The sequence below is a fragment of the Neovison vison genome, chromosome 13, assembly GCF_020171115.1.
Source record: "Neovison vison isolate M4711 chromosome 13, ASM_NN_V1, whole genome shotgun sequence".
NCBI lineage: Eukaryota > Metazoa > Chordata > Mammalia > Carnivora > Mustelidae > Neogale > Neogale vison.
Genome location: NC_058103.1, coordinates 83252931 through 83280201, shown reverse-complemented (window position 1 = coordinate 83280201; position 27271 = coordinate 83252931). Strand labels below are relative to the sequence as shown.

Genomic DNA, 27271 nt, shown 5'->3' with positions numbered 1-27271 from the left:
AGCCTGATGCAGGACTCAATCTCGGGACTCCAGGATTATGACCTGAGCTGAAGGCAGTCGCCCAACCAACCGAGTCACCCAGGCACCCAAGTTATATGTTTTTAGAATCAGTTCTTTTTAGTGGAAACAACTTGACCAAAAATCTATCACCCAGGGCGCCTGGGTGGCTCAGTGGGTTAAGCCGCTGCCTTCGGCTCAGGTCATGATCTCGGGGTCCTGGGATCAAGTCCCGCATCGGGCTCTCTGCTCAGCAGGGGCCTGCTTCCCTTCCCCTCTCTCTGCCTGCCTCTCTGCCTACTGTGATCTCTCTCTGTCAAATAAATGAATAAAATCTTTAAAAAAAAAAAAACTATCACCCATTTTGAGACCCATTAAGACAAAAGTTTAATGAGAAAAAAAGATTGCAGATTTAAAATTAGAACTAATAAAACCTCTTGAAGAAAACAAAATGGTATCTTCATAACATGGGATAGGGAAAGATTTCTTAATCTCCCCTCCCCTAAAAAAGCTAACCATGAATTTTAAAAATGATAAATTGGAGTTGATTAAAATTAAGAACTTTTGGGACGCCTGGGTGGCTCAGTTGGTTAAGCGGCTGCCTTCGGCTCAGGTCATGATCCCAGAGTCCTGGGATCGAGTCCCACATCGGGCTCCTTGCTTGGCGGGGAGCCTGCTTCTCCCTCTGCCTCTGCCTGCCACTCTGTCTGCCTATGCTTGCTCTCGCTTCTCTATGACAAATAAATAAATAAAATCTTTAAAAAAAAATTAAGAACTTTTGTTAATCAGAACATCAATCATAAGAGTGAGAAGATGCACATACCCTACAACTTAGTACCTAATATGTACTTAAAAACACTGTACAAGAATATTCATTGTTTATTACATTAATACTGGAAATGAATATTCATCAGTATGAAAATAGATAAATCATTGTGTATACAATGGAATTATACATATGATGGAATTATATATAGGAATTCATATGAATGAAAAAAACCACATTTATCAACATGGATAAATGTAAAACATACATTATCCTAACTATCCTAAGATCACCCTCAGGCTTGATGATTCAGTAGAAGGGCTCACAGGACACAGAAGAATTATACTCACAGTTACGGCTTAGTACAGTGAAAGGGCAGAGACTAGAACCAGCAAATGGAAAAGGCTCATGGGGCAAGATTCAGAAGAAAACTGATGTAAGCTTCCCGGTGTCTCCTCCCAGTGGAGTTGCATGGAGATTTGTTTAATCTTTTGAGTGAACATGTGTGACAAAACGTGTCAAGTGTTGCCAGCTCAGGAAACTCACTTGATCCTTGGGGTCTAGAGTGTTTATTGGGGGTCAGTCATGTAGTGCCCACATGTCATGTGATGCCCTTATGACTGAGCTCATACTCTAGCCCTTATATCCTCCACCTAGCAAGAATAAATATACACCATAAGTTGCTTTGTTAGGATAAACTTATCTAATCATACTGGTATAGCATGGCCCAAGGCCTCAACCATACAAAAATGCTTATCAGGCAGAACATTCCATAGGCTCAGAAGTTACCTTCCAGCTTCCAGCCAACCAGCAGTCCCAAACACAAAGCTTTCTTTGGAATGTACCAGGTTTGAGCAAACCAGGCATGGCAAGTTAACTCTTTCCTACCCAGATGCCATGTATTTAAGGTTTAGAGACTGGTGAATCAAAACTACTTATTAGTGAATACATAAACCTTCATAGGGATGTTTAACACCCAGTTTAAGATAGAGGTTATAGTTGGAATAGGAGGAGAATACTAGGGAGAGATCCTGGGAAACTTCATGTATCTGTAATGTTTCCTTTATTAAAAGTTCTAAAATATGTCTAAATTAGACAAAATTCTGCATGATGGAAACATGGATATTATATTCTCCACACTTCTGTGTATATTTAAAAATATTTAATAATAAAAAATAGAAAAATCTGTCAAACTTTTTGTAAAGTATGGAACATAATAATACATTATAAAGAAAAATTCAGAACAAAAGAAAAAAAATTCTTGTAATGGTGCCTTGCTGGATTAGTTGGTAGAACATGGGACTCTTGATCTCTGAGTTGTGAGTTTAAGCCCCACGTTGAGTAAAGAGCTTACTTTAATTTAAAAAAAGAAAGAGGGACGCCTGGGTGGCTCAGTTGGTTAAGCGGCTGCCTTCTGCTCAGGTCATGATCCCAGTGTCCTGGGATCGAGTCCCACATCGGGCTCCTTGCTCTGTGGGGAGCCTGCTTCTCCCTCTGCCTCTGCTGCCACTCTGCCTGCCTGTGCGCTCGCTCTCTCTCTCTCTCTCTCTCTGGCAAATAAATAAATTAAATATTTTTAAAAAAAAAAGAAAGAAAGAAAGAAAAAATTTTCAGGATACCTGAGTGGCTCAGTAAGTTAAGCATCTGCCTTTGGCTCAGGTCATGATCCCAGGGTCCTGGGATTGAGTCCCACATCTGGCTCCCTGCTGAGCTCCCTGCTTTTCCCTCTCCTTCTGCAGCTCCCCCCTGCGTATGTTTTTTTTTTCCTCTCTCTCTCAAATAAATTAATAAAATCCTTTAAAAAACTATTAAGAATATTTGAATACCAAAGCTGAAATGAAGTGTCCCAACTATTTAATGTATGTAAGATTAATGTGCTTGTCATAAATACGTTACCATGTGCCTGGTAAAAAGTTAGCAAATTTTTTACTTACTAAAAGTAATTACTTCTAATTACTTACTAAAAAATTAGCAAATTGCTTCCTGCCTCTGGCTCCTTTATTTTAGGCTGGTTCTGAGACTAGTCCAGTAGGTTTGGTGGAGGATAAAAGCAAAAGGTAAAGGAGAAGAGCATTTGACCTTGATGCGAATCAAATTGTTTCTGTTCTCTTCTTCTCCTTCTCCTCACAGAATTAGTCTTAAAAAAATAACAAAAGCATAGCCTGTGGGTAATGTAAAGAAGGGGAAAGAGCAGTTGAACCTCTTTCGGTTGGGAATGGGAGTGAAGAAGTGATGAAGGTCAGGTTATTCATATGCTGTTAGACATAATTTCCAGCTACCATGCTTCTTTCAATTCCCTGGTTTCTCTTTACCTTCCATAAGTCCACAGTCAATTAACAGATTCTTTCCTGTGCCTACTACATGCAGGTCCTATAATTTGAGATGTAAAATAAGTATGTTTTTTTTGCCCCATAATGTGCCTCGTAATGAAGTCAAAGTAAGCTGTTCAAAAGCCATTTGGTAGTTTTCCCTATGCATTGCTTGGCGGGGAAAGCCTACAGTAACATTTTTATCCAGTTTGCACACCTCACTCTTCCAGCATTCAAACTCTAACTAATGTCTCAACAGATTATAAATTATCACATGCCAGGGACCCTCAAGGATACTTGAAGTAGTCAAAACTGTAGGTGTCATTTGAATGCATTGATTTCCAAATGAATGGTACAAAGTGGATACCAGGAGTAGATAAAGGCTAGAAAAAGAGGTTGCCTTCCTTAGAGTAAAATTTCCTTTACTTTCTCTCTCGAGTTACTATGACCAGCTCAGATTGATTCATTTTCTTTATAATAGTGATAATATATTAAAATAAGGACTAGAAAAACATAAAACCTGTTTTTCATACAATATTTCATATAATACTGTTTTTCTTTTTTTTTTTTTTTTAAGATTTTATTTATTTATTTGACAGAAAGAGATCACAAGTAGGCAGAGAGGCAGGCAGAGAGAGAGGAGGAAGCAGGCTCCCTGCTGAGCAGAGAGCCCGATGCGGGACTCGATCCCAGGACCCTGAGATCATGACCTGAGCCGAAGGCAGCGGCTTAACCCACTGAGCCACCCAGGCGCCCTATAATACTGTTTTTCAAACAATATTTGTTTTCTCAACAATAGTTGAGAAATTGAAACCTATAAGCAATCCTTGAGGTAATGAAGCAAAAAAGTGACTTATCTCAGTTTGATTTCCAGTATGGGATTAAAACTCTTGGTTGAAATGCCTTGTTGTGATTGAGGAATGTTATCGTTATTTGTTGTCAACCTTTCGTTTTCTACTGGTATTGCAAGTTTGCAGTCTGATGTTTAAGGAGTTTTACAGAATACTTGTCATTCTGTATGAAGTTCTGTTGTATTGTTTAAAGTGAACTGAAAAGTGTATCAACAATCTCTTAGGATTTTTTTTTACAACTTGATACCACCCAAGACTTTTCAGTAGCTAGAGTGTATATTGCTTCTTCTTTCATGTGCTCTTGTTTAAACTGTTGAGATGGAACTAGTATCTTGTTACCGATAGGCTGTAAGTTAATCATTTTCAAGCAGCCACCAGGATGAAAATAATACTCAAGTACACAATTGAATTTTGCAAAAATATAAGGAGATTTGGGGATCCAAACTAAATATAATTACTGTATTACTCACCTATCTGGGCACAGTTTTAGCATTATGGTTTACTAAGAAATAGGACAGAAATAAAAATCTTTAAATGGGTAAAATGCTTCAGAGATAAAATACAATATTTAATTCTTGTTGAACATATCACAGTTTTACACCATCATGTGATAACTTTACCCTCATTACTTCCTTTTTCCCTTCTTAAATTCAGTCTTACCCAAGATCACTCCTTCGATTTATAGCTGTCTGTGAATATTCATTTCCTAATAGAAATTATCTTGCCATAACTTAACCTATCATCTTTATATTTATGAATCTTAAATCTATACAACTAGCCCTCACTTTGTGCCCAACAGTCTAGTTCTGTATTTCCAGGCATCTATAAAATACTTTCATTTGGACATCTTACTGTAACCCTAAGTTCAGTATACCAAAAGCATTTGCTTTCCCATACATTCTCAGTTGTTCCATTTGGGTGCAAATATCTTTATTTTTAGTTTCCAGGCTAGGATTATAAACTCATTCTTTGAGTCTTCCCATTCCATTGTGCCATGTATTCAGTTTGTCATTTTTAAGTTTATTTGATTCATTCATTCCTAACTACTTTCTGTTATATCTTCCTAGTCTAAGTCCTTATAGCTCCTTACCTGAATAGATAGTGGAGTTGCTATGTTACATGAGCCAGATTAGATTCCTGTTCTCAGAGAGCTTAAAAAAAATCATGACAACTGCCTATTGACTCCTGCATAAAGTCCAGACTTCCTCTACCCAGTGGTAGTGATAGTCTCCAAGTTCAGATGTCACTTTCTAGATCATTGGGCATAGCACACACATTGCTTTCTAAATATTTGTTTACATATTTGTCTCCCTTACTATAATATATAGAGAGATGGTAAGTTTATTTTTGCATCACAGTGCCCAGTGCAATACCTTTCACATATATTAGGGGGTCTTTGTTGGATGAAAAAGCCTTGTAGATAATTTCATGTACTTTGTCATTCATTCTAACATGGACCTTGTGAAGTGGATATAGGAGGCTCTTTAAAGTCTCTAACTTTAAACGTTTTCCATAATTATTCCTAATTTTCTTGTCTAAACTTCCTCTTTCTACAGTCTTATATAAATCCAGTCAAATTAATCTTTTTACTGTCTCCTGAATACTTCATCTACCTTCTTAACTTATCCATTGACTATTTCTTTCCTTTGCTCCGTCCTGGTCCAATATATTTGCCTCTTCTTTGAAACCTTCCCTTCTAGCTCCAACCCATACAGATATCTCCCTTATATAACTCTTTCTGCAGGTATGTTGCTTGACAATCATACAATTTAGCAGTCTGTTATATTTATTATTGTTAGGCATTTTAATTTATTTATTTAATTTTAATTTATACTTCATATCTATTCACTGTTTAATGTGAAGTTTGATGTCCTGACTTGACTGGCAACTGGTTCTTTTTTACTCTATTGTTTTGGCTATCATAGTGTTAGAAACCCTATATGAAGGGTTAGCTCTTTCTCCAAAGACAAAAATTCTGTATGTATGATAGCACAGATTACTTATTCAGCAAAGGACAATGGTGTGGTAATCCGTTCTTTTTTTTTTTTTTTTTTTTAAGTAATCTCTATGCCCAAACTTAAAACCTCGAGATCAAGAGTCTCACACTCCATTGACTGAGCCAGGCAGGTGCCCCTGTGGTTGATTTTTTAAGCATTCTTTTTATTGATTTTCTAGTTGTCTCTGTCTAGCGTGTCATGTCACTAATTGTAGTATTATAATTTTAGGAGTGAATTCACTTTAGTCAGATCACCAAACACCTATAAAGGAAAGAAACTGTAAATTGTTCTGTTGGAATATTATAATAGGTATAGGAGGACGATTTTTTTGGTTAGTGTACCATGTCTGATAATATTAACTATATTTCACAGTAACTTTAATTTTTTAGCCTTCTATATTTTATAACTTATATAAAATTTAAAAAAAATTTTAGAGGAAATGGTATACCTTGAGAAATTTACTGGTAACTACCATATTAAAATGTTTATATATAAAACAGCAGTTTCTTATTGCATAAGGATGATTTAACTACTCCAGGTACTTAGATCATAATAAATATTACATTTAAAAGAAAGGAAAATAGGGGGCACCTAGGTGGCTCAGTCATTAAGCGTCTGCCTTCAGCTCAGGTCATGGTCCCAGAGTCCTGGGATCGAGCCCTACATCGGGCTCCCTGCTCTGGTGAGCCTGGTGAGGGGGGTGAGCCTGCTTCTCCCTCTGCCTGCTCCCCCTGCTGTGCGCTCACGCGTGTACGTTCTCTCTCTCTCTCTCTCTCTCTCTCTCTCGCTGTCCAATAAATAAACAAAATCTTTTTTTAAAAAAAGTAAATACAGATCTCTATAAATCTCCCCTCTTCCTGCTTACGTTGCTGTCATCTCTTTTATTGTTAGTGAAATAAATAATAACAAAAGCCACCAAGATGTTTTGTATTACTATCCTTAGGAGACAAGATGTCTTTCTCACAAATTAGCTTACATATTCTTCTTGTTTCTGTTTTTTTTTTCTTTTTAACTCTTTTATATCCATTTCTTTAAATCTATTTTATCAACTTTTTTTTTTTTGTTAAGTGTACATATCCAACCTTACATCTGGAATAGATGTAAGATGACTTTGTGCTCTTTTTACTGCCCCCAATTCCTTAAGTCTCCTGTTGTAAATATGCCCCATCCTTGAAAACCTATGTAAGAATGACTTTTTCTTTAACTATTTTCCTGATTAACTCTTTACCCAGCAAATAGAAATATATTGGCCTAATGATGTGGTGAGCTATTTGTAGACTTGACCAATACCTCCATAATTCTTTCCATTTGTACTTAAACTTTCTTTCCAAGAAAAGAAGTCATTAATTAATTTTTTCCCTGAATGTCTCATTGCAATGTAATTCTTAAAAATATAATTCAAAAAATTTTAGACTTATCATAGAAAGTTTTTACAATTTTTTAAAGTCTTAAATTCTTTTATTATCAGTAAGTTGCTGTTATTTCCATTTTAGGGATTGGAATAAAATTTACTTTTATGATACTTAAATTTAATGTCAAATTAGAGATTAACTTGTGTTTGTGAGTCAGATCTTAGGGTGCCTAACATTTTTATTTTCAGTATTTAGTTATTGAATAGCTTACTACAGTAGGTGCTATTTCTATTGCTCTTTTTTATTTATTTTTCTGAATGTGCATAATGTAACAGTCTCACATGGTCAGCTTAAGCTTTCTTAAGCTTAACAGGACTTAAAAGTCTTGTTTAGGATATGGGAAATAATAAATCAGAATTAAATGGGGTGTTTTTTCAAAACACATACCACTAGGAATTCTGATGGTTTATTCTTTCTGCCATCTCTCCTTAGAAATCCAAGACTATAGTGAGTCACTGTCACTGAAGAAACCTGAGATAGCCCTCAGTTGTGTTAGCTTAGCATCCAAAAAGAAACTAATCTGCATAGTACTTGTTTATTTTTACAAAAAACGTTATCAAAATTATTCATAGAAAGTGGTATTTTATAAGCAATAAATGACTAGAGATTCCAAATATATATTGTATCTAGTAATAAAATTATTTATTATTCTTCTAAAGTGGTAAATTAGACAAATAGTTATGTTGGAGAAGTTGTCAGTTATTAGGAAAACAGCCCTGAAAATATTCAAACCTTAAGTAGCAAGTACTAAAATTAACACAAAAGAGAAATTATTTTTAAAAAAGTTTTCAATCTTCATTCTTATTTCTTTTTTGTCTTGGATAACTTTCACAAAATTTATCTTTTTTATAACCCATACCCTCAAAGTTGCCAGGTTTCACTTGTCTACTTTCTGGTCTGCCTCCAGTGTAGGTCCCTTCTTTTCTTCTCTCTTTACTCTTGAATTAATCCTCTACCTACTTCACAGGCCGATTCTTTGATGAGAATGAATCCCCTGTTGATCCGCAGCATGGCTCTAAACTGGCGGATTATAATGGGGATGATGGTAACGTAGGTGAGTACGAGGCAGACAAGCAGGCTGAGCTGGCTTACAATGAGGAAGAAGATGGTGATGGTGGAGAGGAAGACGTCCAAGGTGAGCGTGGGCCTGGCCTCCATGCTGTGACCATGAAAACCACCTCTAAATTTTTTGGTTGAATTTGTGTAGAATTTTTCCCACTTCCTAGTGGCATTACAATCCTAATACAAAGAGATCCTCTGTGGTTTTTCAGTTTTATTTTGAAAACAATTTTATGATAGTCATATTTATAAATCTTAATTATTTTATTTAAGTATTTTCATTTTAGTTATCTTGCATATATTATTGATATAATTTGAAACTCAAGAGTATTCAGAAATTTTAGATTTAAATTGCTTGAAATAGCTCTAGAGTTAATCTGAGGCAAATACTCCCAGTAAATAATTCTTTTCCAACTTCTCATCTGAAAACATTTCATTATTCCAGGTACAAATATTGACCAGACAACCTTTTTGTTATAAGGGAAGCCCCAAAAGTAATGGTCTCCTCCACAATGAAGATGATTTCACTACTGATTCAGTATAGGAACGCTGTTTCTGAAATTTTTTCTGAGCAGCTGAAAATTTATATTTAATGGTTTGTAAAGATTTGTCTGCTTTATGTTTAATACACAGATTCAACGTATTTTCCTTGTTAACTGTGTAACTTCTGAGCTTTTAAGTTATTAAAAGTTCAGAATTTACCTGTGTGCATGCAGCCCTCCCCATGCATGCGTATCAGAGTATGTTGTATTATTCCAAGTTTTTAGGCTTGTTTTTTGCCTGCTACTATCATTTAGTAGTATTTGTGGAACTTTTTCTGTTTTCTGTAAGAATTGATCATGAACATAATGTCTGACGTATTTGATTTTATAATGTGATGCATGAAATATTTTCCAATGTAAACTGTTTTGATTTCCTTAACTCTTTTTTTTCTTCCTTTACTCTTTTTAAAGTAATCAGAAGTTATTTAGGTTCATGACAAGGGTTTTTTTTATAAAAACTCAAAATATAGTTGTCCTAGAATACTACGTAGTTAATAGAAAAAGGGAAATTAGAGACTCAGTCTTCCAAGCAGGCATTGTTTTGATAGTACATTCTAGTTTTGGAAGAATGGTTGTTGTAAATAGAAAGAGATAATAATCATTCTAGGAATTATTTAAGGATGCATTAATGAGAACTCAAACACTGTTTGGAGCTATTGAATAAATTACACCACCTTTTCTATAATCTCATCCATTTTTCATAAATTCTACCATTTTTTTTCTTATTGCTTTGTGATTTGCCTGGATTATATTTTTTTGCAGTTATTTATAACATTGTTTCCAGGCGTTTTCGTGTATGTACATTATATCACCAGTTAGATTGTAAGCTCTTAGAGGGCAGGAATTTTCATTTCTTTTGCCTTATATTTTGTTTTTATCCTTTTCTGCCTTCACATTCACCCATCCACACCCCCACAAAGTACTTAGCATACATAGGGCCCTGAGTAAATGTTAACTGATAATTTTATGCTTTTTCATTGACTTTTTATTCTTATAACTGTGACTAGAATAATAACCTTTTAATCTGGTCTTACAAACTTAGTTTATACTTTGTCTAGTTTTCATTCATAAGAGCTGCTGTCTATCATGTCACTGGATAATTTTGAGGTTTTTATTAGAGCAAATAATTTCAACTATAATTGAAAAGCATTTCTTATGTTTTAGGGTATCTTAAAGTTAATGACTTTTGTCACAAATTTTCAGTTATTTTGTATGGCTTTTATCCATAGTAAGTACATTTATCTTCAGTGTCCTCTTTCTCTCCCCCTCTCTCTCTCTCTCTCTCTCCTGTACCCTTCTCCTTCTCTCACCCCTAGTTCTCATTGCCATGTTAGGTACCCTAATGCTGCTCTGCTGCTTTTCCTTCCACAAGGAAATAAATGCAGGTCTAAGGAATATGAGGAAATAAGATGATACTCTCAATGAAGTAGGGAGGGGATTGTTACATTTTAGGGTTTCCTCATTTGCAGGTGAAGCTTACTTGACCTGGGGGTTGCCACTTAACTTTTTTTTTTTTTAAGATTTTATTTATTTATTTATTTGACAGATCACAAGTAAGCAGAGAGGCAGGCAGAGAGAGAGAGAAGGAAGCGGGCTGCCCGCTGAGCAGGGAGCCCGATGTGGGGCTCGATCTCAGGACCCTGGGATCATGACCTGAGCTGAAGGCAAAGGCTTTAACCCACTGAGCCATCCAGGTGCCCCAACTTAACCTTTTTTTATCCTATTTTGGGGTTCACTAGATGACAGCAGCAGGAGGATGGGATACCTTTATCATAGGGAACAAGGATTCAAGAACATCAGCTGCAACAAATGAAGAGGGATAAGTTTGAGTGAACCGACTAAAAAAGATTATTGTAGACCCAAATAATTTTAAACATGCTTTCAGGGATTCTTTAGGTGTAGTATTAACTGTCCAAAAAGTGGGAAGGGGAAATTATAAGTGTTCCCTTGTTTATCAACAATTTGGATTCTTAATGTTTATTGTTAAGTTAGAATATTTAGAATTTCAAACCATAAGTGACTCTTAATCTCACAAAACAAACTGAGGGTTGCTGGGGGGAGGGGGGTTGGGAGGGGGGTGGGGTTATGGACATTGGGGAAGGTATGTGCTATGGTGAGGGCTGTGAAGTGTGTAAATCTGGCAATTCACAGACCTGTACCCCTGGGGATAAAAATACATTATATGTTTATTTTTTTAAAAAAAAAGAATATTTGGAATTTAAAAGCATTTCTTCATAGTTTTAATGTAGAAATAGTGGTTGGATTTCCAGGCCAGTTTGCATTTGTAGCCAAAGCAGGCAGTAGAATAGAAGGAATTTCTTTTCTAAGAAATAGGCATTATTCTGAGTTAGGAGACCAGCTGTGTATTGCTTTTCAAGTCACTTAAACTCTGTGGGCCACAGTTCATCTGTAATGTGAGTGTTGAGCTACAATAGATGGTCCTCCTCAATTCAAAAATTCTGTGGTCACATTCACAGTGGAAGCACTATATTGAACAACAGGTATCATGGGAAAACGTGTTTCAGATTTGAAACACACCTTCCTCCAAACCCAGGAGAGAAAGTGGAAACTTCACTACCACCATGGAGACTCTGCAGCTAGAGAGATATCAGAAATTGAAACATGATGGTAACAGATGGCTCCTACACTTTGTGGTGAACCTAGAATAATGTGTAGACTTGTGGAATCACTCTGTGGTACACCTGAAACTAATGGAACATTTTATCAACTATACTTCAATTAAAAAAAACTAAAATATGCACTTCGGAAATACTACTAAAGTTCTAGCATTAGGGGCTCTTTTCTGCTTTTTCTAATATTAGAAGTAGTTTTTTTTCTCAGCCTGTTGGGTTTTTAAGAAGATTCCAATTGTAGTACTGAGATTCTGGATTCAGCTAAGGACATTCTAGCTTTGGTGCCACAAATTCTAGATTATGAAATGGAGATTTTGGCATGATCTCTGCCATTAGAGAGCTAGAGGATTCCAGTTTTACCTCTGATGCTTGTTCATATGTATTGATCCTTTGGGACAGTACTACCTATAGAGTGTTTCCTTGTAGAATTAAATGAAGCCTGTTTTTCCAATCTTGGTTTATTTTGATTTTTTAATTCCTGTTTTCATGAAGCATTCCTCAAAAAAAAATTTAAAGAAATATTACTTTATTTGCTTTAGTGTAAGACATTCTTTTTCCTGCCTTCTTTTAAGTGACCCAGTGAATAGATTAACTCTGGAAACTGTATACATCTGATGGATATGTCTTTTAATTCATTCTTTATTGTAATAAGGGGACGGATGTTTGCAAATTCTCTTTACTCTTATTTTTAATCCCATAGAAGTTCCAAGTTTGCTTAGTAGAATATGACCTGCATATAACAGGGTATATTTGTGGAAGGAAGCTTAACATAATGCTTAAGTGCTTGGATTCTGGAGCCAAATTGACTGGATTTGATCGTAGCTCCACCACTTATGAGCTCTATGACCTTGTGAATAACCTAACCTCTATACCTCAATATCCTTTTTTTTTTTTTAATATTTTTTATTTATTTGACAGAGAGAGATCACAAGTAGGCAGAGAGGCAGGCAGAGAGAGAGAGAGGAGGAAGCAGGCTCCCTGCTGAGCAGAGAGCCCGATGCAGGACTCGATCCCAGGATCCTGAGATCATGACCTGAGCCGAAGGCAGCGGCTTAACCCACTGAGCCACCCAGGCGCCCTATACCTCAATATCCTTATCTGTAGAATAGGGATATACTTACCTGTTGTTGTGTGGATTATATGATTCACATATTTGTTCAGTACTTAGGACAAGTCTTCTGCACTGCAAGCACTACGTGTTTGTTGAATAATAATTTTTAAGAAGTAAAAGCAAACAATATTTTTCTTTGGATTGCCTGCTTTAGAGGATAACTGCACTTTGGCCTGTGGATTAATTTGTACATTTTAGTGGATTCTCACTGCTTTATTACCCCAAGATGTTCTTGCTTGGTATAGCTTGCTTTATGGAGGTGGTCGTTTCTTGTCTTCAGAGGGAATTTAGGAATTATTTAATAAATTATGAATGTTTTTATGTTTCCTTTAATAGTCATTTTGTTGTTAATGAAGTATTTATGTTAATGAAGTATTTATAGATTTTGCTGCTTTGTAAAATGAAATAAAATATAATTATATTTAGTGGTTCTCTAATCTGTATCAGATTTGGTAAGGTAATTTCATCAGACTTCAAATACATGCAAAAAGTTTGTCAATAGAAATTTGAATTTTGATTAGAATAGCTACACTGAAAATGTACCCTAGTTAACATAAATAATAGTTCAATGTAAGAAAAATGCAATATTCTAAAAGTCCTGTGGAATTTTAAAAAATAATGTGAAGGTACCATATTAAAATTTGATTTAAAGCATAACTTAATAGAATCAACAAACTCTTTATATTTATAGACGACTTTGGAAGTAAATGAAGGCAGTAAAGGCTGCCTTCATATGCAGTATTTTATTTTGAGATAGGAAAAACAGTTGCTATCTGTACTCTACTGAGAAGGTAATTAAAGGTCTAAAGAGATTTGGAAACTAGCTCAGGTTTGTTCATAAGTGCCTGGGTCAGGACTAGAATTCAGTTTTTCTATTCCTAGAGTTTTGTTCTTATTTTCTCTTTATAATCAGCCACTTAAACATCCTCCAGCATATCTCCTTTTTCCTTTTAGTAACCTTCCTGTTAAATTTCTAGGAATTCTCTTTTGTATAGCTGCTTTCCCCACTGCTCTCCAGTGATTAAATCTTTGTTTAATTACTGAAGCCCTGAAAGATGTATTTATAGCCATAACGTGATGTCCTATAACATAGATCCTCAGGAGAGCTTTCTGGAGAGGTGCCAATGACTATTTTCCTTTTATTTTATTTTATTTATTTATTATTTTCCAAAAGATTTTATTTATTTGTCAGAGAGAGCTCACATACAAGCACGGGGAGTGACAGGCAGAGAGAGAAGCAGGCTCCCCGTGGAGCAGAGCACTGGACTCGGGACTAGATCCTAGGACCCTGCGATCATGACCTGAGCTGAAGGCAGATGCTTAACCACTGAGCCACCCATGTGTCCCTATTTTCTTTTTCTTTCTTTTTTTAAAGATTTTATTTATTTATTTGACAGCTAGAGATCACAAGTAGGCAGAGAAGCAGGCAGAGAGAGGAGCAAGAGAGCCGGGTGTGGGGCTGGATCCCAGGACTCTGGGATCATGACCTGAGCTGAAGGCAGAGGCTTTAACCCACAGAGCCACCCAGGCTCCCCAACCCATTTTCCTTTTAAAACCAAAGATAATTTTGGGGCACCAGGGTGGCTCAGTCGTTTAAGCACTCAGGTCATGGTCCCAGGGTACTGGGATCCAGTTCCACATCTGGCTCCTTGCTCCACCGGAGGCAAAGGGCAGGGGAGAGGCTGCTTCTCCTTTTCCCTCTGCCTGTGGCTCCCGGTGCTTATGTTCTCTGTCATATAAGTAAATAAAATCTTTAAAAAAAAAAAAAAGGTAATTTTTAAAGTATAAAGAGTTCTATGATAAGAGATTGATTAGCATATTTTCAAAATACGGATGTGTTTATGGATACAATTTCAGCCTTTACTTGTAACGGATTTGAGCTTATCATACCTAGTGGATTACCTATTGGAGATGTGAGATCATTTTGTTAGCTTATGATGCAAAATGGTTGCCTACAATTCTTTTTTTTTTTTTTTAAGATTTTATTTATTTGTCAGAGAGAGAGAGGGAGAGAGAGCGAGCACAGGCAGACAGAATGGCAGGCAGAGACAGAGGGAGAAGCAGACTCTCCAAGGAGCAGGGAGCCTGATGCGGGACTCGATCCCAGGACGCTGGGATCATGACCTGAGCCAAAGGCAGCCGCTTAACCAACTGAGCCACCCAGGCGTCCCTGCCTACAATTCTATATGAGAATTTCTATAAGTTTAACAGGAAAGTTATTGGAAGGAAAAAAGAAGGTTCATTTATTTGGCATTTTTTATGAATAAACATAAAGAAGAAATAACACATCATTATGTGAAGTTCATACATACTACATACACCATATGGCATCTTTCTTGGACAAAATTTTACTATAGGATATGCTAGAGAAGCTGAGAGTAGAAAACTTACCAAATCTAAAAGAACAGATTTGAGAAAGTTATAGTATACACATGAATTTGAATTCTAACCTATAACTCTTTAAATCATATGAAATTATATTTCCAGACAATTATGATAGTATCACCTCAGTCTATCAAAAACTAAGCTTTTGGGTAGTTGGTTTTTTATTTTATTTATTTATTTATTTGAGAGGGAGTGAGAGAGCACAAGAGGGGGAAAGTCAGAGGGAGAAGCAGACTCCTTCCCAAGCAGGGAGCCCGTTGAGGGACTTGATCCCGGGACTCCAGGATCATGATCTGAGCCGAAGGCAGTTGCTCAACCAACTGAGCCACCTGTTGGGTAGTTGACCAGAAAGTATGAAAAATCATGTTTTAAGGCTGTGGAGGAACCAAAACATGTTATTAAATATGTCATTAAAGCCTTATACTAAGAAAGAAGCCTTTTGCTTTGATTAAATACTTTTCATTCTTGTTCAAACATAATTTTTGTGTTCTGAACAGTCTTATTTCAAAACCTGTAGTTTATAACAAAATTAGATAGGGATTGCTACTGGCAGATAAGCTAACAGTAATGTGGAGTGACAGGTGATAACCAAGAACAACCCAGAAAAACCTGTCAATGGCTTAAATAAGTAAAACTCCAAGGTATTATAAGGAGTTGCTTAATATAGTTACTCATAGTGACCTTGAGGATCTTACTAACAATATTATGTAATAATTTTTTTCTTTTTCATAAAGAAAAAGTTAAGTTTTGGTTAGTATATTTCACTTAAGAAGTTGCTGGTAAGCTCTTTGCAGAGGAGCAGAGAAGTTCACTATAATCTTAAGTACTGGGATTCTGAGTGATTTTTATTTTCCTATCATTTATTTTCTTATGTGATGAGTATGGATTCATTTTGTAATTAGAAAAAAAAAAAGCTTTTTTAAAGGCATGAAAATGTATACAGAATGGTTTCTACCAAAACTTTAAAGGACTACTTCATCTAGTGGAAATAATATACTTGTGGGTTCCTAAAGTTTTGCTAACTATATCTAGCTCTACTTCTTTCTGTCTAATTACATATCTGACTACCATCAAGATTTATTAAAATTAAGTAATCTTCGGGGCACCTGGGTGGCTCAGTGGGTTAAGCCTCTGCCTTCGGCTCAGGTCATGATCTCAGGGTCCTGGGATTGAGCCCCGTATCAGGCTCTCTGCTCAGCAGGGAGCCTGCTTCCCCTCTCTCTGCCTGCCTCTCTGCCTACTTGTGATCTTTCTCTCTGTCAATTAAATAAATAAAATCTTTAAAAAAAATAATTAATCTTCCAATATACTGGAAGTCAGACTTTTCACTGTTAAGCTAAGCTACTAAGAAATAGAATGCTGTTTTAGAAGGCGTAAAATAACAAGCAGAAATCTACCCTAAGACAAAGAAAAAAAACTGAGGCATTGTTTAATAGGTTTTCTGCAAATAATTTTTAAAATAAATATTCTTGATACATAACTGTTTCCCTTACAGATGATGAAGAACGAGAACTTCAGATGGATCCTGCAGACTATGGAAAGCAACGTTTCAATGATGTTCTTTAAGCCCTAAAGGAAAACTTCAGAAAACCTAAAGTGCTGTAAAATGGAATCATTTCTACTTTGTTGTTTTTGACTTTTGTTGTAAAGATCAGTTGTAAAGATACATGAGATAGATTTAAGGAAAAACTTTAATGAAGAAATGTACCCATGTACATAGATGAACTTTTTCATATTGTATTATTAAAGCAGAGATTTTTTTGGTTATATTACAGTTGAGCCAAAAACAAAATAAGCAAAACTGTAATCTTTGCGTTTAAAATGAACTAATATATATTTTACATTTTATTGAGCCCAATTCTTTCCACAAATGAACAGATAGGAAAAATTGGTTGTACAGTTTATATGTTGCACATAGCATAACCCCAGTGAGAACAGTTACTCAGATGAAAAACTTTTTATTCACTAATATATTGTTGCTAGCCCAACAACTGTTCTGTTCTATCCACCCCTCATCTCATGCTCTTCATGGAGTTATACCTAGAATAGTTACATAAAAGAGGGGTTGGAACCTGAAAGCCAAACACTGGGCAGCATGTGTGCAAAATCATTTCCCTCCCCTACTTCTTTTATTTTATAGAGTGCTGATGTGTTTTGGCAGATTAGCTTTCAGCTGGTGCTTGATGGAAGTTGAGGTAACCTGCAAAGACATAATATTTATGAGTTATACCTTACTTAATTCATGAAATTGTGAAATGCATGATTGACAATATACTTTCAATTTTTATTTTTTCTGCATCATACTAGTACTGTTTAACTGTCATTGGCTAAAATTTTTATATTTTCAGAGTCCAAGTTGGTGAAAATATTCATGATTTAAATGCCAGATTCTGAAAGAAGATAAATCAACTTTGAAATGAATCTGTAATCAGTATTTCAAAGCTTCTCTGGTAGTTATTATAGTGATCTTATTTGACTAGAATTTTTCAGAAGTACTAAATAAGGAGTTTTAACAGGTTTTTATTAATGCACAGATAGGTAGAAGTACAGTGAGGTCTACAGCCATTTTATTAAAATAGCTTAAAAGTTTGTAATAAAGATGAAGAATCTTTGTAATTAGTATGTTGTTAAGAACCCATAAACCTCATATTTGCTAGACTTACAAAATTATTTTAAATCCATTTGTCTTTTTTGACACTATTCCATAAAATGCATAAGCTAGTTATAGTTAATCCCTGCTTTTGGATTTAAATCTTTTAAATTTTATCCCCCACCACAAAATAAAAGGTTTGATCATAAGGAGAAATTTAAGGTTGTTAACTCTGCTTTTTCAGAAAGACTACTGTTAATTGCACATAAACATGAAATCCACCACCACCCCTCACTTTGTGCTCAGGTTCTAATAAAAAATTCAGACTTAAAGAGGTAAAAAAGGTGTTCACTTATTAGAGGTGCAAAAATTCTTGGACTTCAGTTTGAAATTATTTACTAACCAGGAAAAGATAGTGATTTACTAAAATTATTATTTCTACCAAATCAAAGTAAGCAATTCATGCCTTTGCTGAGTATACTCAGACCTATAATGAATAGGTATGCTAATTCACAGAATTTTAAAACATGGAGTTAAAGGGAATTGATGTACACTATTAGGGTGGGAAGATGAATCTAAAACACACTTCTAGTAATACTTTATATTTAATACTGTAAAATCTTTACAAATGAAAACCATGAAATTTCCTGCCTTCGTTTGTCATAAAAACAATCAATTATATGGTAGCTGTTACTTATACAACAAAATTTCTTTAATTAATCTATACATTTTATAAACTGAGAAATCTTGGACCAATTGATAATATTTCTGACTGTATTAACATTTTAGTGCTATAAAATACTATGTGAATCTCTTAAAATTCTGACATTCTACAGTCTGTAATAGACATGCCGGTTTTTATAATATTTTACTTCTGCCTTAAGATTTAGGTTTTTTACATGTATTTTTGCCCGGAATTAAGTGTTAATTTGATGGAAACTCTGCTTTTAAAATCATCACTTACTGGGTTCTAATAAATTAAAATTAAACTTGTTTTACTATTTTGCTGATTCTGATACATATACACATATCACACTCATGTGATGCAAATAGCTACACTTTAACACTAAAATTTGAGCAAATTTAGAATACATTTTAGGCTAAGCTAAATGAGAATGGCAGAAAGATTTATATTGGGGTTGTTTATTGTAGTGCTAGTATATTTAACAAATGCTGAATGCTTCCTATGTGCCCAGCAGTGTCTTATATAATAATACTGTAATGGATAAAATAGACCAGGTTTCTATTCTGATGGAGCTTTGAAGTTGGGAGCTGTCAGACAATATGTAAACACATGAACCAGTTAGTTTTAAATAATGATAAGAACTATTAAAAAATAAAGCAAAGTTCCAAGGCTTCAAGGTCTCTAAGTTTCTAAATAATTAGGTTTCCACTTAACTGAAACATTATAATTGTGAAGCTAGAGTATCATGAGCAAGGAGAGAGAAATGCGGCTGAAGAGGTATGGAAAGGGTATGGGAGGGAGAACCTTGTAAGTTCAGGTCACTTGCTACTGACCCATAAAGAGAAAATGTAAAATAAAGTATACGTGGAGGGATGATTCCGGGGAAATGTAAATATGACTTCAAAATCATTTCTAAAATATGTAACTTTATCTTAAAAAAATCTTAAGATTGTGTGCCTTTTTTACTTGTCCTGTATATGCGTGTAACAAAATTTGCTAAAATGAGGAAAGAGAATCTGCAAGAAGAAAAAATAAAACAAAAACTGCATAGTTATGAGGGGAATAGTTACTTCCCATAATAGCCAGCCTTGGAAACTTCTGTTCCTTTACATACATGTGTGACCCTATAGTTTCAGTAAGATAAACTGTGTGACATATTCCCAACATCTAGGTTATTGAGTCTTCACATCAATATTCACTTTCAATTGGGCTATATCCAATTCCTTTTAAGACTCTCCTCACTAAGGGTTCCAAATGAAAATTAAATAGCTATCCCAAAGAAAGGGGGAAATTTAATGGCCCGTGTGAGCAAACAGCATTAAGGACAGGAATCTCCTGGATCTGTGGACAGTTGACACAATTAAATGCTGCTCACTTTGTTTCATCAACTCCCATTTCTGCCTCTGCTTGTTATTTTCTTTCATGTAGACCCAGCTTTCCCCTCAAACCTCTAACTATGACTTCCAGCAGCTCATATTTTCTTAGTTGGTCACTTGCGAGTAGTTGGTCCTCTTTCCTTAATAACACTCCCAAACAATCTGAGAGAAGGGAGACTTTTGTTTCTGGCTATGACTGAATAATTTGACTAGCTCTCCTGAATGAGTAGGAACTATGAAACTGGACAGTATATATGAAGTGACTGTTTTGGGGTAGCACAAAACTGAAACTTTAGAAATAAGGGAGATTAAGCAATTGATCCCCACAATCACCCAGCTTTTTGTGGTGTAAAGAGGCTGAGCTGAGAAATCATGGTGGAGAGCAGCTGAAGCAGTTAGAATCAATGGTGTGGGCATCAAGAGAGAGCTAAATGGTTGGAATCAATGGGGTGAGCATCAAGAGGAAACTATACAAAGAGGTAACCTGAGAAATCCTTGGGGATGCCCACAAATCCATGGCTGAGGGCTGAGCTATACATAATTAGAGCAAGACCACCTAATGCTTACCAGATAGCAGTTGCCACAGAGTTGAGAATGGAATGTAGATACTAGAGGTCAAGAAGTGTTGGCCTAAAAGCAGTAGTCAGGGGTACTAAGTTTCTGGGCCTGCCAAGGTAGAGATCTCTAACAGTTGTGGCATCAAGCTGAAACATTAGAAAGGTTGTACCTTGGGAGTAAAGACCATGCCATAGTGTAAGAACTTCATAGACCTGCCCTAACAAGCTCTGACAAGGTTATAAGGGAGATTATATGGAGATTGAGTCCTGCCTGCCAAGTTAGAACTTAATGAAAGTCCTTGGGCTTCTCATAGATAAAAACTAATAACAAAGTGTAAAACCGAGCCTGTAGTTGTTTAAGTGATCACTCACTAACTGAAGAATCTCCTAAAACAAGAATCATCACTTTTCAGAAGATAACAGAATCCAGAACCTGTATAACATATATACAATGTCCAATATTCAATAAAAAATTACTAGACAAATACTTGAAATGTGATCCATAGCTAAAAAAATTAGATGGTTATTGTTATATTGTTATGTTAATACAGGTTTTAAAAGTTATGTTTAAAAATCAAATGAAAATTTTTTATTTTTTATTTTTTAAAGATTTTATTTATTTATTTGACAGACAGAGATCACAAGCAGGCAGATAGGTAGACAGAGAGAGAGGAGGAAGCAGGCTTCTGGCTGAGCAGAGAGCCCGATACAGGGCTCGATCCCAGCACCCTGGGATCATGACCTGAGCTGAAGGCAGAGGATTTAACCCACTGAGCCACCCAGGCGCCCCAGATGAAAATGTTTTAAATGAGTGAACAAATAGAGGATCTCAGCACAGAAATGAAAATTATAAAAAGCCTAATGGAAATTCTAGACCTGCAAAGTATAATAATTGAAATGAAAAATTCATTGGTTGGGTTTAATTGCAAATTGCAATGGTGGTAGAATGACTGTGAAGACATACAAATGTACTTTAGGTATTTGAAAATAGAGGGTTGAAATGTTGAGATACCCAGAAATGTGGATTTGGGGTTCATTCAATATTTGGTGAGTGCTCAAGATGTCCACCCCACCCCCTAACACATAAGCCTAAAGATTCCATTATGAAAGAACAATGGTCATTCTTTCAATTAGTTATTGCTTACCTAATATATATGGAGAATCGTTTTGAGTACTAGGGTTACAACAGTGATAAAGTCTCTACTTTCATGGATCCTATATGCCAGAGGGAGAGATCATTATTTTCTATACTCATATTGATAAATTCAAAAGAAAAATAAATCAGAATAAAGGAATAGTGATGGAGGAGTGCTATTTTAAAAGATTTTACTTATTTTAGAGAGTGGGAGAGAAAATGCAAGTAGGGGGAAGAGCAGAGGGAGATAATCTCCAGCAAGACTCCTTGCTGAGTGCAGAGCCTGATGCAGGGCTTAATCCCACAACCATGAGATCATTACCAGAGCTGAAATCGAGAACTGGACATTTAACTGACTGAGCCACCCAAGTGTCCCTAAGGGCTGCTATTTTAGATAAGATCATCAGGGAGGTAAGAGAACAAGCCACGTGAATATCCTGTGCAACACTATCCAATAGAAATATACAACAAGCTACCTATATAATTTTAAATTTTCCAGTGACCACATTTTATTTTATTTTAAAGATTTTATTTATTTATTTGACAGAGAGAGATCACAAGTAGGCAGAGAGGCAGGCAGAGAGAGAGAGGAGGAAGCAGGCTCCCTGATGAAGAGCACAATGTGGGACTCGATCCCAGGATCCTGAGATCATGACCCGAGCCGAAGGCAGCGGCTTAACCCACTGAGCCACCCAGGCACCCAACCACATTTTATTTTTATTTTATTTTTATTTATTTTCCCTCCCTGGCTCTTCCCTCCCTCTCTCTCCCTTCCTCTTCCTCTTCCTCACTTCCCCTCCCTCTTCCTAGTAACCAGATTTTAAAAAACTGGTGAAATTTTTATATTTAACCAATATATCCAAAATATTACCGTTTTAATAGGTAATCAACATAGAATACTACTAATGAGACATTTTATATTTTCTTTTGAACTAATCTGAAATCTAGTATATATTTTACATTTATAGTACATCTCAGTTTGGACACTAAATTGTCATTGGAAATATTTGATTGGTATTTAGCATTATTAAAATTTATGTTTGAGTATGTTCACAATACTCATGTTCCATGCATATTTAAAAGTTTTCCAATAACTGAAACAAGTATTACATTTTTTCAATAGACTTTACTTTTTAGGGCAGTTTCAGGTTCACAGCTAAATTAAGTAGAAAGTAGAGAATCCCCACATACCCCATTCCTGCATACGCATGTGTATATGTGCACACACACACAGCTTCCTGCAGCAGTGTAAAATTATTTGTTAAGATTGATAAACCAACAACTGTACAAATTATCAACCAAAGTCAGTTTACATTAAGATTCATATTTGGTATTGTAAATTCTATGTGGGTTTGAACAAATGTATAATGATGTGTATCTACCATTATAGTATGCAGAATAGTTTAACTGTCCTAAAAATCCCATGTGTTCCACTTAACTCCTTCCTTACCCCTACCCTGGCAGCCACTGACCTTTTTACTGTCTCCATAGTTTTATCTTTTTCAGAATATCATATGATTATAATCATACAGCATATAGCCTTTTCAGATTGGCTTTTTCCACTGAATAATATGCATTTAAGATTTAAGATACGCATTTATGCATATGCATATTTAAGTATATGCGTATTTAAGCATATGCATATGCATAGGTGCATTAAGATTTCCTTTTAGCTGGGGCTCCTGGGTGGCTCAGTGGGTTAAGCCACTGCCTTAGGCTCAGGTCATGATCTCAGGGTCCGGGGATCGAGTCCCACGTCGGGCTCTCTGCTCAGCAGGGGGCCTGCTTCCCTTCCCCTCTCTCTGCATGCCTCTCTGCCTACTGTGATCTCTCTCTGTCAAATAAATAAATAAAATCTTTAAAAAAAAAAAGATTTCCTTTTAGCTGATTACTATTCCATTGTATGGATATATCACAGTTTACCCATTCACCTATTGAAGGACATCTTGGGTGATCCAAGTTTTGGAATTTACGAATAAAGTTGCTATAGACATTCATGTGTAGGTATTTGTGTGGACTTAAGTTCAACTTCTTTGGGGAAATACCAACAAGCAATTCTTTTTATTGTAAAATATACATAAAGTAAAATTTATCATTGTACATTTACATGTAAAATATACAATTCAATGGCATTAAGTACATTAACAATAATATGTAACCTTTGCCATTAACTAGTTCTACATAGAACTGTTTCATTATTCCAAATGGAAGCTCTATTAATTATGCAGGTATTAATTTTAAAGTTTAAGCTGATTAGGGGCGCCTGGGTGGCTCAGTGGGTTAGGGCCTCTACCCTCGGCTCGGGTCATGATCCCGGGGTTCTGGGAACGAGCCCCGCATCAGGCTCTCTGCTCAGCAGGGAGCCCGCTTCCCTTCCTCTCTCTCTCTGCCTGCCTCTCTGTCTACTTGTAATCTCTGTCTGTCAAATAAATAAATAAAATAAAATCTCAAAGTTTAAACTAATTAAAATGAAATAAAATTCAAAATTGATTTCTACAGTCACACTGCCACATTTCAAGTGCTCAGTACCCACACATGGCTTGTGGCTAGGGGCTGTTAAATAGCATAGGTCTAGGGGAAGAGAATTAGAAGCAGAGAAACAATAAATACAAAATCCTTAATACAGGAATATATTTTTTCAGAGAACAGTTAGTTGGACGGTATGACGGGAATCCAAATAGCAAGAGGTAGGGAATATAGTAAGGTAGCCAAGAGTGAGCTAATGAAGGGCTTCATGTGTCATAATGAAGATTTTAGATTTTAAGGGTGATGGAAAATTTATAAAGAGGTTTAAAATGATCAGTTGGGGTATGTGTTAGATTGAAGGAGGTTCAAGAATGGAACAGGAAGACTTACAGTATTTCAGGTCAGAGATGATGGTCCTTGACCTAGGGAGATGGCTGGGGTTAAGTGTTTGGATTCAAGATATATTTTCAAGGTCTAGTTTATTGCACTTAAAACAGAAAGGATGAAATATGAAAAAGAAACTGCATTCTATAAGGTGGAAAATACTAAGAGAGAAGCAGGTTTGAGAGAAAAAAGCTTAGTTTTGACAATGTTATGTTTCACTTGATCATTGCCATCAAGTCATTGCAATATTAGAGCAAAATGGCAGTTCTGATATTTCAATATTTATTATGAGTATTACTTACTTAATGAGTTGTAGTAAGAGTGATAAAATTTATCTCATAGAGAATTAATATAGGAGTGGATTGTGAAGTACATATGCCTTATAATATCAGATAAATGGTAAATATAGTCCATATACTGTGAAATAAGGGTCGCTTTGAAGGATTCTGTTGAATACCCAAGATACTTCTATCACATTGCTTAGTAAACATCGTATTTCATTAATGTTTTCATATAGCAATAGTTACGTATAGTTTAGAAAGGATGAATGTCACTAGGTTTTTGCATTAATTTTTTCCCCTATGGCTACCACTTTGCATCTTAACACACTTCAGTTTTTTTAAAGTTCATATTTTTAAACCTTTATTTTATTCTAAAATCTTGGACAAGATTTTTACTGAAGCTTAATGACAATAACAACCATCAGATAAGGAGCAACGAAAACACCCTGTTAAGTGTTTCCCATAAATCTCATTTGATCTTCACAACAATCCACTTAGATATTGAAGAAAACTGTTTAGTAGAGACTATTAGATGTAAATAAAGGTGAAAATCAGAACATAATACAGTTATTCTCTGTGAAAAAATGCTGTTAAAATGTTAAATAAATTGCAAAGGCATTTCAACTTGCTACCAGCAGCCTTACTAAACTTAACATCTAACAACAACATTGCCACAGGAGACAGTTGGATATGGTGTAATGAGCAGAAGGAGAGCTTGACTCCTGATTGTGTTTCTTAACTAGTGGATTATTTTTTTGTATAGGCATCTGTTTTTCCTTTTTTCTCCCCTATCCCCACCATCAAAAAATTTCAATGGTTTCAGCCGAAGAGCTGGGGACTAATATCACCTATTCTACTTATTTCATAGAGTTGTTAGGAAAATCAAATTGCATTTAAAAGCATTTTATAAATAGCATAATTAAGTTTTAGGAGAGAACACTGGGAAGTTACTACTACTGGCAACATTTTTTTTCCAGAAATATTTCCAATTTTTATCTAATTTAAAAATTATTTTGGTAATCAATTGGGTAATTGTTTAGTCTGTATTCTATTGCTTTCCATGATACAGACTGGATAATCAGTTAACTGTTGATTTCCAATTAGTTTTTCAGTAATCTATTATTTTGTGGACTAATACCAGTTCTGCACGCTGTTAGTCAATGTCTCATTCAGAGCATTCTTGTATTAGGAAGATACCGGGTGCAAATGAACTCTGGATCTGCAATACATAAAGCTTTCAGAAGACAACCCACCTGGTCCACACCTTGAAACAACAACCAGATTCACAAGGGTTTTCTGCTTACCTTCGCTCATCTCTCTCCACTATCTTCCCCTCAACTCCTGTATCCCTGGTTCACAGAACTATTTCCCTAACTGGTCAATGCAATCTCATTTTTGGATTTTTCCATTTGTTTCCATCCGACACCCTTCCTTTGTAACATCAAATCCTCATGTCATCTCATGAAAGCCCTCCCAGACCCCCAGTTGTACACCTGTCAAAACTTCTTGTGGTCATTCTAGCACATTGTATTTAAATTGTTTACATGTCTCTCTCCTTCAATAGACTGTGAACTCTGGGAAGGCAGGGTCAGTGTCTGCCTTGTTGTATCCCTCGCATCTAGTATGGTCCTCATACTGTTTTTTCAATAAATTTTTTTTTAAGATTTTATTTATTTGACAGACAGAGATCACAAGTAGGCAGAGAGGCAGGCAGAGGGGTGGGAGGGAAGCAGGCTCCCCGCTGAGCAGAGAGCCCGATGTGGGGCTCAATCCCAGGACCCTGGGATCATGACCTGAGCTGAAGGCAGAGGCTTTAACCCACTGAGCCACCCAGGCTCCCCTCAATAAATATTTCTTGATTGAATAATGTGAATGGCCCGGAGTTTAAGTAAACAGATGATACTCTTCCAGCCACTACGCTTGGTATTCTGATATTCTACTAGGGCTGGACACTTGGATTGACACCTTTTCACCCCGTGAGGCTGACGGTCTTTAGACCCAGGCATGCAGGTAGGAACCCATTTGACTGAATGATCAGACTTCTTGGCAGAACCACCGTCGACATCGTTTGAAGTCGTATGACAGATCCACAGGCGACTGCAATGCTCTCTAGACAGAGAGCTGGAAAGAGGACCTTAAAGGGCCACTGGGATCCCTGGAAAGATGGAAGAATTCATCTCACCACCGCCTCGGGCAGCGCTCTCTGCACGCTACATTCTCCTGCGCGCCAAGGCGTTAGTCCCACCCCGTCCCACTTGGCTCCACCCACCTGGTGCGCCAGAGTTACTAAACCCTAGCGGCCAGGTTGAGCGACGCGTTCCTAAGCCCCGCCTCCGGGACGAGGGCGCGCTCCCCCTCCCACCTGCCTAAGCAGTTCCGTTAGCCCCGGGAGGAAAAACCGTCCTTCGGTTCCCCGCCTCTTCACTCCCAACGCTTTACTCCCTACTCCCCCTGCAATCACTACACAACCAGCTACGGAGGCCCCTAAAGTACAAATAACCCCCAGGCCCTAGCGTATCCTGATTGGTTTTGTCCTTGTTCCTCCATTCGGTCCCAGGGGCCTGCGTTCAATTTTTGTCGGGAATCTGGCTTGTGAGCTTCTTCTGGCGGCAGGAACTCCAACGCTCTTCACGGAAGTAAAAGTTGTTTGTTTTTTGTTGTTTTTTTCTTTTTTCTTTCTTTCTTTTTTTTTGCCTCTTAGGCCTCCCGCATTCCTTCCCTCCCACCACGCGGAA

At 36.4% G+C, this 27271-nt stretch overlaps 1 protein-coding gene across 3 annotated transcripts in view; it reads left to right on the top strand.

The window, feature by feature from the left end:
- GOLM2 (golgi membrane protein 2) overlaps window positions 1-17496 on the top strand; it is a 105586-nt gene extending 88090 nt beyond the window's left edge. Inside the window, exons 9-10 of one of the 3 annotated variants that reach the window (XM_044232068.1) lie at window positions 8300-8467; window positions 16558-17496. In XM_044232068.1, the coding sequence (XP_044088003.1) occupies window positions 8300-8467; window positions 16558-16628 (239 nt within the window). In that variant the 3' untranslated portion in view covers window positions 16629-17496. Of the gene's footprint in view, window positions 1-8299; window positions 8468-8836; window positions 8887-16557 lie in introns of those variants that run through there. The other 2 variants (XM_044232069.1, XM_044232071.1) reach the window with 2 other exon arrangements.
- Window positions 17497-27271: the final 9775 nt, after the last annotated feature.